Genomic DNA, 13,978 nt, shown 5'->3' with positions numbered 1-13,978 from the left:
AGATAAAAAATCTAATGTAAGAAGATTAATTAATTATTTTATTAAAGTGGAGAACAATATATACAAATATGGTAGTTTGCATATGCTCTGTACGTATGTGACAAGTGAAACTCTATACCCACCAGTGAAAAGATTGGGATTCTTGCCGACATCATGTGAAACACATCGGCCATGTAATAGATCGAGCTCATTATATATACAGTGCAAAAGTTGATGCATACTAATTGTTGTGGAAATGGCATAGTCCCCACATGCATGTTTTAGGATTAATTGGGCGGCCGAGCAATGACGTCGATTTTTACTAGGTTTTGTTTAAAACCTCCCCCCCAACCGTTCCCTCTCTCTCTCTCTCTCTCTCTCTCTCTCTCTCTCACCATTGCCATTGATGGTCTCTTGCCTCATCGCCAGTCTATCGGACTCTCTCCTTCTTACCATCGCAACTTGCCTCCACACAATCCAGATATTTTTCTATGTCTCAATGAGTCATTGTTGGTGGGCTGCCAGACGTGGCATCGTTGGTGGTGGGATGACGACTTTGGGGTCCAATCCACCTCCCATGGGGCAAGGTCGTGCCCGAGAGCCAAACTTTCCTGTGGGCGGGGCGACTGGGGGGCCATCCGGGGTAGACAAGTCCTTGACGAATAGTCTCATTCTGAGGATGTTTATGCCCCGGCTAGCAAGCCATGACCAGAATGCCTGCTGCATGCAAAGTGGGCTGAGATCACTAGGGCCGACCAGTACTCCATGTAGTGGCTGGGGCCGGTAGCCCATGATGTGATCCAAGTGAATTGTTATTATAACAAAATTAGAGATTTTTCATTTTTCTAGGTTATATAGTCAACAAGAAATGACTAACTGTTAACTGATCGATAAGGTTACTTTCCAACCGCTCCTACGGGGGATTTTGTCGACCCACTTTAGAACTCTATGGACAGAAACAAAATTTTAGTGCTTTCATCCCATGTGAGTAGGGTCATGATGAGTTGGCCATAATCCATTCATGGCAATAAAAGTTTCCTTAAATGATCTCATTCATGTATACGGTACCCATCAGTCACACCCTTTATTTTTTACTAGTACATAAACCCTAATACACATTATCTATATTACTTAAATAAAAAATTTATATATAATTATTTTTATGTATTTTTTATATATTATACTAATGTAATTGATTATATCATTTTTTTTAATATATATAATAACTATTTTAACTAATTATATCAGTAAGATGCACGAAGAGTATATAAATATAATTATACGTAACAGAATTCTATATTTATTTAGTATTTTAAAATTTTGAAAAATCCCAAGTAAACATAACAAATTCTTTATCTAAATTAAATTCAGTTAAGCCTCAAAATCATGCATCCAACCATCATTTTCTTATACCAAATGAGCAGTAAAAAATGCATGAATTAAATAGCCCGGTGAGAGTGCGTTTAGTTGAAAGTTTAAAGACGCAATTATTTTATTCAATGAGTTTTATTATATATAAATAAAGTTACGTATTAATCTTCATATTAATATTAATTAATTTATATTTAAAATTTAAATTAATATTATTTTTAATAAAATTTATTTTTTAATTAATTACATTAAATTTAGTTATATGTTTATATGTAAATTTTTCGCTATACAAGAAATCAATATTAAAGAGATATTAAAAAAAAAAAAAAAAAAGGGAGAAAGAGAAAGTAGAAATAATTATGTCGGATGATCGATCCACAATCTCTATCCCAAATCAATGCCTCGGTGTTACAAACTGAATAGACAGCATAAACGTGTGGTAGGGCTTCACATCATGAATGTAGGAATCATATACGGCAGAGTACCCCACAATCAATTTACTTTAGACCTAGGCTTATCTATCTACCGTTCAATTTTCAGGTTGTTGGCTGAGGCTCCACCCTTTTCTACCTATTAATTCCACTTTTTATTAAAAAGTCTTTATTTAAAAGTCGGTGTACAAAGAATATATTTTATTTTATTTATATGAGAAGATTTTAAGTTTATTAAACATATTTTAAATTAAAATTTCTTATAAATCAGATCTTGTTGTCAATAAATTAATAAAGGGTACTATACTTTATATATCGATTTTCAAGCGGAAGAACTCTTTTTTATTATATATTTTTTTGGTTACATTATAAGTTAATTTTAGTGGTATTTCGATAAACATAAGATACACTTGTTCATTTTTCAACACTTTATAATATGGTATTAAATGATTATTCTTTAAGTTGAGTATAATAATTAATTTCTAATCATTTTTTAATACGACGTGATGGTAAGAGAATGATGATATAAAGAATGATGGATATTATTACTCATATTTAATAACACAATAAATTTATATGTATTTAATCCAATGGTTGTAATATGGATGTGTTGGTTGTTACGTGATGGAAAATATTAAGAATTTTATATATAATATAAAGATTGAAAATCAATTCTTGAAAAATATGGGAATCATATACCAAATTCTTAAAATGATATTCAAAGTGGTCCCAATATATGGTGACATGCACGCAATATTTAGATATTTAATGTTGGTTGGGGGTGGGGGGGAATTTATTTTGGAATAAAAATAGATGTTGTTTTTGGAGGGCCCCCTTAGAAAAAACGAAAATAAATACTATTATTTTCTAAAGTTTTGTTTAGTTTTATAGTAAGTAGGACCATGCCCTTTGATTCTTGAGTCCTCTAGATTCGTCTCTTGTAACATTGAAAATGAATGGACATGGAATGAAGTCATGCATGCATGTTATTGTCCCCCATCCTAAGATGTAAAGAAACTTAAAACAATCAATGGTACTATTTTTTTCACCACTTCTTTCACCACTTCTTTCACTACTTCTTAATTGGTTGTTGTTTTTTTCCTTTTATTAATTTGATATCATTTCTATTTAGAAAAAAATAAGATATCATGTCGGCTGAAATGTATCGATGAAGTTGCTCTATTGGATTGGACAGGTAGGGGTTTTGTGTTTTGATTATTACCGTTACATGATAAGGTCAGGTCAATGTGATAACTTCATCGATACACTTTAGATAACATAACAGTAAGATCTCGTTAAAATAATAAGATAAGATAAGATGATTTATAAATAATAGTGAAATAATTTATGAATAATAGTGAAATTGTCTAAATTAAAATATTTGGTGAGATTTTGAAAATGGAGAGAGCATCATCAAAAGAACATCATTTGATTAATCAATAGAATGTTGAGATGTGATGAAATGGGATTGAAAGCTTGAAACCATATCAAGAAACAAGATGTGCTATGATGTATGAACATAGATGAAAAGAAAAACAAAACAAAGTGTTTGTTTATTCTAATAGATAGGAACAGCATATCATTAATAAATTATGTTTTACATAGTTTTTTTTTTTTTAATGTTTTAATTCCTCGATGAATGTAAAAACTGCAATTTTCTATCAACAAAAAGTCAAAGACACATATCTCCCATTCAAATCAAAGGCACTTGCATGGAAGCTGAGATTTCAAAGTGCTTTTGCTTTCATATAACTTTCTTCTCTTTCATCCATCTTATTTTAAACAGCTCAATCTAATCTCTTATCCTTTTGTTAGTCTAACGTATTCGAAACGTTCAAACAACTTGCGTAAGCAACTGAAAACCTGCAAACCCTACCAAAAGTCACTAACAAACAACCTGATCATGGAATTAATTAATTAATTAATATCATTTGAATATTATTCAAATGAGTTGAGTTTTAGTAATGAATTGAAATAATAGAATGTGTTTTATGAGATTTACCTAAAATGAATTTATGTATTTTTATAAAAAAAATTAAAAAATGTTGTGTGTCTCACGTGTAAAGAAGTGTTGAGTTGAAAAAGATTATAGATCTTACGTGTAAAGAAGTTTTGAGTTAAGATGACTTTAATAATTTTGAATCAAACATTTAGATCATATTAAAGTTATCTTAAAATTAGACTGAATTGCCTAAAAATATTACATATATGTGTGTGGAATTTGTTAGTGTGTTTTTAAGAATTAATTAATGGATTCAATTCATTAAAAATACAAGATTTATTTATTTATTTTTATTTTTTATTGTTTGAAGTTTAGAAATTGCCATTTTCAATTGAATATAGCCGAATATTCCAAACTTGGTAAAGGTAAATTATCCTTTTGAAGGGTTTTCAAATTGCAATTTTCTACGTAGAAAGAGGTCATTCTCGAACAAAAATCAAAGATGATGTCGTTGATCTTCTCCTATCTGAACTACTTTTCTGCCATTTGTAATGCAAAATTAATGAATTTTTATTTTTTAAAGTAATATGATTTATAAGGGAGTTTTGTAACGTATTTTTGTGTATTTTTTTTATATATTTTATTGATATGATTGATTAAATAATTATTTTATATTAAAAAGATAATACAATTAATCTTATTAATAAAATATATAAAAAATAAACTGTACATGTAACTTTTATTTACGAATAGTTTCGTAATTGATGGATTTTGGGTTGGTTGGGTCAAGATGTCAGAAGCATGGAGCTCACAAGTTTGAGTGCATGAAGGCGTCCACGTGCCCCTTCCCGCATCCGCCTTGCAATTGCTTAAAACCTAAGTAGAAAGCCACGCCACGCCCCTCAAAAGTCGGCACAGAGCCCCCCCGCTCCTCACAAACGCTTGCTTTCTGTCATTTTCCCTAGAAAACAATAAAAAAAACTCCACCAGAAATATAATTTCAAGTGTATATGTAATATTCACCGGCCCTGTGGAGAAAAACTACGGAGAGAGTGTGTGTGAGAGAGAGAGAGCGAGAGTTGAAAGGAAGAAAGAATATTTATCAAAGCCCTGAATCGAGGAGCTTTTGGGACTGCACCGACTCAGACTCTCTCTCTCTCTCTCTCTCTCTCTCTCTCAGTCTCAGATATCACCGTTCAAATCCGGTACTTCTCTCTCTCTCTCTCTCGTCTCTGTTTGTTTAGCTATGTTTCTTGCTTAATTATTTCTCAATTTGTACCCAGTTTGTGTGCGGTTTTCGTAGTTTCTAGTACTAGTTCATAACCCGATTGTAGGAAAGAAAAAATAAAACCAATAAACAAATTCAGTTATATATATATGTTGCAGAAATGGTATTTGATCAGAACTCGGCTCCGAAGGATGTGCGGCCGTTAAACGTAGCTCGAACTATAGCCGAAGAGCCCCGCATTGCGCCAGCTGCTGCTACGGGTCGAAACATTGAAGGGTTTTACCCCAACCCACCCCGGGAGGCCGGGAACCCTTTGTCGATACCGGTTTATTATCCTCCGGGAACAGTATCGGATGCTGGGTTTGTTGGTTTGGGGTACGGAAATGGGGCGGCGACGCCTGGTGTGGCAATGTGGGGTCCTCGTATGCCTGTTCCGCTGGGGCATCCGGGTGTGAGCCCTACTACTGGTGTAGGCATGGGGCTTGGTTATAATCCCAATTTGGGCAATAGGGTTGGTGGAAACGCTGCTGATCTCGCAAGTACTGTTGTGGCAACTGGGACTGGCTATGGTGTGAATTTGGGAAATCGAGTTGGTGGCAATACTGCCGATCTTCCTGGTACGGCAGCTGGGACTGTCTATGGTGTGAGTTTTGGCAACCGAGTTGGTGTTAATGCTGCTGATATTGCTAGTTGTGCTATGGCAACTGGCATTGGCTATCACGTGAATTTGGGCAATCAGGTTGGTGGTAACACTGCTGATCATGGTGGCAATGGCGTGGATCAGGCTGGTAGTGATATGGCAACTGGGCTTGGCTATAGTCCCAATTTAGGGAATCGGGTTAGTGGCAATGTCACTGATAAGGCAGGCAATAATTTAGGTACTGGATTCACTAATAGTCCCAACTTGGGCAATCGGGTTGTTGGCGGTGGCACTGGTCAGGCGAGCGATGAGGGTGGGGATGATTCTGTGTCTGGGAAGAAAGTAAAGATTTTATGCAGTTTTGGGGGAAAGATTTTGCCAAGGCCAAGTGATGGGATGTTGAGATATGTTGGAGGGCAGACAAGGATCATTGGTGTCAAGAGAGATGTGAGCTTTAACGAACTGGCACAAAAGATGGTGGATACTTATGGGCAACCTGTGATTATCAAATATCAGCTCCCCGATGAGGATCTTGATGCATTGGTGTCAGTCTCATGTCCCGATGACCTTGATAACATGATGGATGAGTATGACAAACTGGTTGAGAGGTCTTCAGATGGGTCGGCTAAGTTAAGGTTGTTTCTGTTTTCTGTTTCAGAACTCGACCCTTTGGGTACAGTACAGTTTGGGGACTTAAATAATAGCGGGCAGAGATATTTTGATGTGGTGAATGGGATCATGGATGGAGTTGGTGGTGGAGTCATGAAGAAGGGAAGTATGGCAAGTGCTTCTTCAACCCAAAATTCTGATTATAGTGGGAACGATGCTTTTGATAGCTTGGGTCCTGGTCAAGGGGATGCTAGTGGGCCCTCATCAGCCAGCATGTTATCACCCAGAGGAAATTCAGCTACTTCTAATGACACTGCTACAAGAATGGTGTGTGTAGATCCCAGCCCTGCAACTTATGCTGATACCTCTGCGGCACCACCAGGCATTCCAATTATGAGTTCTGCTCTTCTCCAAACATCTCAGCCTGAGGTTCAATTAGAAAGCTCTGTGCCTGTTACTGTTACGCAGCCACAATTGGGGTTGCAGCAAAGCAGAATGGACATTCCGACATCTTCACCTTATATGCAGGCCTATGCTGATCCTCGCCAAGAAGTTATGAAGCATGCAGATTATCTACAGTTTCCTCCTCAAATGGGTTTCCCGAATCCTCATCTATTGGGGACTGCTGGGTCTGTGTTCACCCAGCAGCAGCTCCATGATAACTCTGCTGGCATCACCTCCCATCAGTTTATTCCTGCAGTGCACATGACAATGACTCCTGCATCTTCTCATTTTAGCATAAGACCGAATATGGTTCAGCCAGTTATGCAACCACAACTAACTCGGTTGGATCATTATGCTGATGAAAGCAAATTTGGACCAGGTGTTGTCCAACTTCCTGTTGATCAGAGCTACAATTCATATCAGGTTCATGTCCCTTCTTCGGTGGTAGGAGGTGGTTATGGCTGGCACCAGGTTCCAGTGCCCGAGCGTGTAATTCTCTCTGATGGATTGGTACCCCATCAACAGGTAAGGTTTCCTGAGAAAATACCAAGGTTGGATGATTGTTATATGTGTCAAAAAGCACTGCCTCATACACATTCGGATACTTTGGTACAGGATCAAAGAGACAGTAGCTCAAGCCTAATGTCTGATGTGAACTCAATTTGTCATAGTCTCCATGGGGAGGATAAGTTGAAAGGCCAGCCAATGAAAAGGGTTATTGTAACTGGAGCCTTGGGGGAAGGCATTATTGAGCAGAAAGCCGTTCCTCAACCGAGGGTCCTTGGTCAGGTAGATAGTCAAGTTTGGACACCACAAATGGACATAACTAGGTTTACTCAGAGTCCAGAGACGCAGATTGAAAACGAAATGACTGTACTCCAAAATGAAATCGATCTCGATAGGCTTCGAATTGCAGCCCCCCCGGGTGTCATCAGTAGGACAAGTGATATACAGTCGTCTCATGCTGCATTCATGACCATTGCACCTCATTCTTACCAAGATGATGCTGTCCAGCAGCCTTCAGTGCCAGGTCAATACCAGGTAAAAAAGGATGCCTTAATGAATAACAGTGATGTATCTCCTGTGGGTGGTGTATCAACTCAAATTTCAGAATGTGTGGTTCACGAGTCTCCCAAAGAATATTCTAAAAAACTTCCTGGTAACCTTCCCAGAGAAGATACTGCAGACACTTTCTTTCCACATGAACAGCTGAGACCAGTTGATGGGAGGATGGATACCCTTGGGATGCCCTCCCATGAAACTTACATTAATGAGAATAGGAAGTCAAATCTTGATAAAATTAGAAAGGAAGAAAACTTCGATAAAAAACCACAGCTGGTTGCTGGGAAGGAGGTGCTTCTAGACAACACATTTGGCAAACCCAAAGCTGTTTTTGACACAGTTTGCAATAAACCAATTGATGGTCTGCCTTGTCCCTCTACAGATGCGCCACATGTGAATAATTCTCGACCTTTGGAGTCCTATGAAATGTCAAAACCACCTATTTGGGTTAATCCTGTATCATATTCACAATCTAACATTGGATTCCGTAACTTGAATCCTGAGGAAACTTGTTTTGGCGGCCCTGCATTACTTGGTGTTGAGTCTTCTCATCCAACTGAAAGAATTCCAGCTCCTGCTGAGTGGAAAGAGGACACGCTTCAGTTCCAGACCAAGATGGTCCCAGGTGATACAGAAGCTGTCCCTTCGAATAGTAATGTCCAAGATTCCTCGAACTCACTTTTCAGCAATCAGGATCCTTGGTCTCTACGCCACGATACTTATTTTCCACCTCCAAGACCTAACAAAGCTCCGCTTATAAAAGAAGCCCTTGCTACCAGGGATCCTTTAGGTGGGAACCATTTGGGCAGTGGTGGGGGGCCAAATGCAGAAGTACAACTGGAGGTTGGAGTTCATCAGCCATTGGGCATTCCAAACAGGGATTTGCATTTGGAGCAGGTTAGGTCTGCTAAAGGTCAGTAATATGTCAATAGCTTTGTGCAATTACTCAATTACTTTTTTATGCATATATGTTGGGGTGATTATTCATTTTATTTGTCTTCTCAAAGGTTCGGCAGAGGAACAGATTAAGCAAGATCTCCAGACCGTTGCCGAGGATGTAGCTGCTTCTGTTCTGCATTCAGCTTCACCTTCCAATTCTGACTTGCATGATAGAATTGAGTCTGCTTTTGAAACCTATCCTGAAGGAGATATTCAAAACAGTTGTGGTGACAAGCAGGATAAAGCTAAAGTTGAGGTCACTTATTTACTTGCTCTTTCTTTCCTTTCCTTTCCGCAAAAGGGGAAATAGGGGTGGGGTGGGGGGTTTCTCTGATTTCAATTACTGGTATATATATATTTTCCCACTTGTTCACTTCAGGACGACAAGAACAAGCTGTCAGATAAGACAAACCTTGGTTTTCCGGTATCTGATGGCATTGGCCGCTTGCAGGTTTGGAAAATTTCACCTTTTCGCTCCTGAAATCATGTGTTTTTGCTGCTAAGTTGGCCTTTATACCATGTTTGCGGCAGATTATACTGAATAGTGACCTTGAAGAGCTTAGAGAATTGGGTTCAGGCACCTTTGGCACTGTTTATCATGGAAAATGGAGGGGCACAGATGTTGCAATCAAACGGATTAATGATAGATGTTTTGCGGGGAAGCCATCAGAACAAGAGCGTATGGTTTGTGCCTTCCCATTAAAAACTTTTTTGTTTTGCTTTGTTTTTTCCCCATTTTTGCATTTTTGCATGCTTCTTAGTACCCTACACTTTGCTATGTGCCTTCAATCAGAGAGATGATTTCTGGAATGAGGCAATCAAGCTCGCTGATTTACACCATCCCAATGTATTAGCTTTCTACGGTGTTGTGCTTGATGGCCCTGGAGGTTCTGTGGCAACAGTAACGGAGTATATGGTTAATGGTTCTTTAAGAAATGCTTCGCAGAAAAATGAGAAGTAATGCATCCTTTCCCCTTTTCCTTAATGAAATGCACTTCTAAACATGCCATTTTTCACAAAAACTGATAAGAGAGGTATTCATTTCAGGAGTCTTGACAAGCGCAAGTGTGTCTTGATTGCAATGGATGTGGCCTTTGGAATGGAGTACCTGCATGGAAAGAATATAGTGCATTTTGATTTGAAAAGTGACAATTTACTGGTCAATCTTCGAGATCCTGACCGTCCAATATGCAAGGTTAGCTATTTGGCCTAATATTCTTTGCAACCTTGCTCTGTTACATTTTTTAGGTCAACATGGTGAGCTATTTGGTTTTGCCAAATTCAAATGACAAAACTTGTTCACTAGTATCAGGTGTTGGCAGATAAAAAACAGTCCCTAACAAGTTAGGATTATGTTTGCAAGGCTCCATGTTTTCTGTTGAGTTGTCCTCAAGTTTGTTGTTCTCCAGTTGTTGGTTGTTCACAAGTGCTTTGTACTTCTCTGATTACCCTTTTTGTAAAATGCACAAGCATATATTTGCTTTTATAAATTCAACATAAGATAGAGAAATATTTTATTAATAGTTGCAGTGGTGAGCGTAGCAGTAATGTGTTCTGTGCGCTCCTTAAATTTGGTGTTAAGCAATTGATAATGGCATGCTCTCACTCATGTCTGCAAGTAGGTTTGAAGCAGCTTTCCTTATTCTTTTATTTTATTTGGCTACTCCAAATACAGGCAATGAATATCTAGATTCCACAGACATTGTATTTCCTTGCATCAACTTGCAGTCATCATTTTTTTTTATAAGTACTTGCAGTCTTCATTTATTTGTCATTTGTGGAATAATTTTCATCTTCCCTCATTAGAGTTGGGATTATTGTATGTAAGAGTACTTAGTCTTTCTTGCCCTCACCATATAGATTCAGTATTCCTTTGTTGATCTGCTTTCTTGTTAGTGTAACATATGGATTTGCACGAGGTATCAACCTTCAAAGTGGTAAACTGGCCAGTTAGATTCCATTAGTTTTTTTTTTTTTTTTTTTTGGTCTCCTTCAAACTGGTTTGACATGTTTATTTCATTTGCCTGCTATTTTATCTTATCTTACATTGAGAGGTTGACTTCGAACTTACACTTTGGTACCAGGTGGGTGACTTGGGCCTGTCCAAGGTGAAATGTCAGACACTAATCTCTGGAGGTGTTCGGGGAACACTTCCTTGGATGGCACCGGAGCTTTTGAATGGTAGCAGTAGCCTAGTTTCTGAGAAGGTTTATGCTCTTACCATCTCATTTAATCCTCTTATGAAATTAGCGCCCCGGCCCCTCTCTCACTTGCACAATTTGAGATCTATGAAATTCCTTGTATAGGTTGATGTATTTTCATTTGGAATCGTGATGTGGGAGCTGCTCACTGGAGAAGAGCCATATGCCGATTTGCACTATGGGGCTATCATAGGTAGTATTTAGTTTGCACCAATGTTTATAATGTTTTTCCCTTTAGGTGACTCAAATTTGAGTTGCTGATAATCGGTACTGTCAATTGCAATTCAGGGGGTATTGTGAGTAACACATTGCGGCCGCCTATACCGGAGTCCTGTGGCCCAGAATGGGGATCACTGATGCAGAGATGCTGGTCATCAGAGCCATCTGAGAGACCAAGCTTCACTGAAATTGCTAAAGAGTTACGTGCTATGGCAGCAAAGCTTCCTCCCAAAGCACAGAACCAACCACAACAACTGCCCTCTACACAGCTCCAAGTTCAGAAATGATTTCAGGCAAGTTGCTTCCACTTAGTGTCTATGCCCTTTGGCTAAAGGGCTTGGCTCACAGCTTGTTGGAAGACAATTGATGTCTTGTGCTCAAATGTATGAGAAAAGATCTTCTCACTGTGGATAGAAAATTTAGTTTTATTTTTCAAGCATTTAGGTATAGTTTTCTGAAATATGTGTCGCATTAATTACATATATAGTTCTCACTTTTGTGATACCAATCCCCCAAATCGTTTGTAGGTTGACTCTGATTGGTGGCCCATGCCCTGATGCTACTACTAGTTTGAGCTGTCCTTGAGGAGGGGAATACAAGTTCTTTTTATACATTTATTCCTGCTCAAAGTATAAGAAACCAACACTGCGCAATCATTATGGTCATGGTGGAAAGGGAATCAGCTTTTGGTTGGCAGTCGAATACGAGAAAAAGAGAGAAATCCATAATGCCTGGAAGTTGGCGTTCATACAAAATTCCGCTTATAACACAAGAAAATATGACTTGGTGGTTGCTCATTGACGTGGCAGTCAATCTCACCATATCCTATTTACTGTTCACCCTTTACATTATGTTCTTATGGTTTGGCTTAGCTCGAACACATACACCTCTATATATATATATATATATATAGAGAGAGAGAGAGAGAGAGATTCTTGCTACTTCGCCACTCGAAGTATCCTGTTGGAATTGTCCCGTTGATGTTCTACCATCGCTTAGTGTCATGTGATTTATTAAAAAAAAAATATTCAAAATAAAATGAAGTCTTCAAAGATAAAAATAAGACTGAAATCCAAAAATCGCTGTTCCTTTTACGTTTGTATTTTAAATTTTTTTTTAGTAAGTCACGTACTACATGGTGGTGACTTGTCAATAGGGCAACTCAAGCGGTATGCTTCAGACGGCACAGTAATATATATATGTGGTGCTATCAATCCCAGTAATTTGGTGTGAAGGCTTACATAGATGCCATGCCCTGTCGGTGGGTGAAGTATCTAAAAAATAAATCCCAATTCAAAACAGTTTTGATACTATCAATTACCAGTAATCCTCGAATGGCAAAAAGAGGTGAATGATCTGTAGAAAATAGGGTCATTAATTGATCCTTGTTCGTGGATGTAGTCGACAGAAGACGTGTGAAGACGACGCCCGCGTAGCTAAGCTAGCTGTTAATTCCCACAGCCGCAAAATACGGTCAATTTTGGAGTCCAATAACACGAAATTTCCCCCATTTTTCTAAACATTTATGGATTGGCCTCATCAAAAAACGGTTGCTATCACCCAATCGCTTAAAGCCACGTTAAGTATGAAAATAAACTCCAACGAGAATCTTGCAACTATTGCCTTTGCAATTTCTTGGAATATCATTAAGCAAACGCTTTCCGTTTCCTTCTCTACCTCTCCTCCTCCTTAAAAAGACCGACCCTTTAATTCCTACCTCCATCACTGCAATCTCTCTCTCTCTCTCTCTGTGTTTGTAATATGGCTTCCATTGAAGAAAAACCATTGAAGGTGCATGAAGAAGGAGATGAAGATCATATGAATGAGCACGAAGAGGCCGTTTCCAGTGGTGGGTGTTGTTGCCTTGGGCTTATGGGCTTCAGATGGGGACAAAGCAATGAAAGGGAGAGCAAACATCTGCTGCAGGTCAATAAAGGAGAACGGAAGGAGACATGGTGGATGAAGCAACTGATTAAGGTTAAGCAGGGTACAGAATTTGTGGCAGGGCCCAAGTGGAAGACTTTCTTAAGAAAGATCAGCGCATTTGGTAATCACAAGAACAAGAAGAAGCACGGCAACGGGTTCCAGTATGATCCTCAGGCTTATGCCCTCAACTTTGATAATGGTTTTGATGATGGGGATCAAGAAGATGGCTTTGTTCTTGATTTCAGGTCCAGATTTGCTGCTACTCCTTCATGAAAAGCAGCACAGTGAATCGTTAAAAAGTCGTTAATGATGTTGATAATTTTTGTTGCATTCATTTTGTATTCTTTTTAATTACCTCCTTAATTCCGTGTTTATTACATTCTATTTCATTCATATCAATCAATCTTGCTGATCTCTTGGTGGAAGAGAATTTTGGTTTTCATGATTACTGTAAATATATTTTAGATAGCGTAACTGTGGGGATCATAATGTCTAATTAAGTTGCTTTATGCACGTTTCTTTTCTTTTTTGAGGTAGATTAATCATGTACAGGCGTGTTTCTTTGATAGATCGAGTTGGCGGCCAATTTGCCAATACGTTACCTAAGGCATATGTATGTTAATTCGCCACTTTCTCGCTTTACAACAGAGTTTTTAAAAGTCTTTAAAGGCTGCTCTTTCGTGTTAAACAGACTACGCTAAAAATTTGGTGGTTTTATGAATCATGGGACCAACCAAAACCATCACAAATTTAGTGGTCATCAGATCTGTTGCCATTATCGAGGACAACCCAGAACCATCGTCAAATTCGGCTGAAAACGGATATCGGGTATTACCCGACTCAAAATAAACGGGTTTCGGTTATTACTGGTTCCGTTTTCAGCAAAAACGGGTCGGGTAGACGGTTTTTTATACAGCCCTACTTGCTGTGCCTATTCTGACAATTCTTGCTCATATTGTCCTACCAAACACACAGGTTGCACATGTA

General features: G+C 38.3%; 2 protein-coding genes across 6 annotated transcripts; both read left to right on the top strand.

The window, feature by feature from the left end:
* Window positions 1–343: 343 nt before the first annotated feature.
* Window positions 344–13,433, top strand: LOC122296447. Its single transcript, XM_043106176.1, has 2 exons — window positions 344–356; window positions 12,797–13,433. The coding sequence occupies exon 2, from the start codon at window positions 12,827–12,829 to the stop codon at window positions 13,262–13,264; it is 438 nt and encodes a 145-aa protein (XP_042962110.1). The 5' UTR covers window positions 344–356; window positions 12,797–12,826; the 3' UTR covers window positions 13,265–13,433.
* On the top strand, window positions 4,622–12,056 carry LOC122296445. 5 transcript variants are annotated; one of them, XM_043106173.1, is made up of 12 exons: window positions 4,622–4,928; window positions 5,110–7,169; window positions 7,260–8,619; window positions 8,714–8,901; window positions 9,025–9,096; window positions 9,177–9,329; window positions 9,439–9,602; window positions 9,693–9,840; window positions 10,730–10,852; window positions 10,952–11,039; window positions 11,135–11,358; window positions 11,593–11,945. In XM_043106173.1, the coding sequence occupies exons 2-11, from the start codon at window positions 5,112–5,114 to the stop codon at window positions 11,350–11,352; spliced, it is 4,572 nt and encodes a 1,523-aa protein (XP_042962107.1). In that variant the 5' UTR covers window positions 4,622–4,928; window positions 5,110–5,111; the 3' UTR covers window positions 11,353–11,358; window positions 11,593–11,945. The 5 variants fall into 5 exon arrangements, 4 of the variants coding, with proteins under 4 accessions (XP_042962107.1, XP_042962105.1, XP_042962103.1 ...); XR_006238527.1 differs by having other exon boundaries at window positions 5,110–8,619; window positions 11,135–11,448; window positions 11,593–12,056; XM_043106171.1 differs by having other exon boundaries at window positions 5,110–8,619; window positions 8,714–8,895; window positions 11,593–12,056.
* Window positions 13,434–13,978: the final 545 nt, after the last annotated feature.

The sequence above is a fragment of the Carya illinoinensis genome, chromosome 15 (assembly GCF_018687715.1).
Source record: "Carya illinoinensis cultivar Pawnee chromosome 15, C.illinoinensisPawnee_v1, whole genome shotgun sequence".
Lineage (NCBI taxonomy): Eukaryota > Viridiplantae > Streptophyta > Magnoliopsida > Fagales > Juglandaceae > Carya > Carya illinoinensis.
Note: the sequence above shows the minus strand (reverse complement) of the source record. Positions and strands in the feature narration are given on the sequence as shown.

Excerpts from the sequence above, each read along its gene's own strand:
- LOC122296447 (XM_043106176.1), top strand. The coding sequence starts at position 12,827 with ATGGCTTCCATTGAAGAAAAACCATTGAAGGTGCATGAAGAAGGAGAT.
- LOC122296445 (XM_043106169.1), top strand. The coding sequence starts at position 5,112 with ATGGTATTTGATCAGAACTCGGCTCCGAAGGATGTGCGGCCGTTAAAC. Across the intron at positions 10,853-10,951 it reads GTAGCCTAGTTTCTGAGAAG|GTTGATGTATTTTCATTTGG; the intron begins GTTTATGCTCTT and ends TTCCTTGTATAG. Across the intron at positions 11,040-11,134 it reads GCACTATGGGGCTATCATAG|GGGGTATTGTGAGTAACACA; the intron begins GTAGTATTTAGT and ends ATTGCAATTCAG.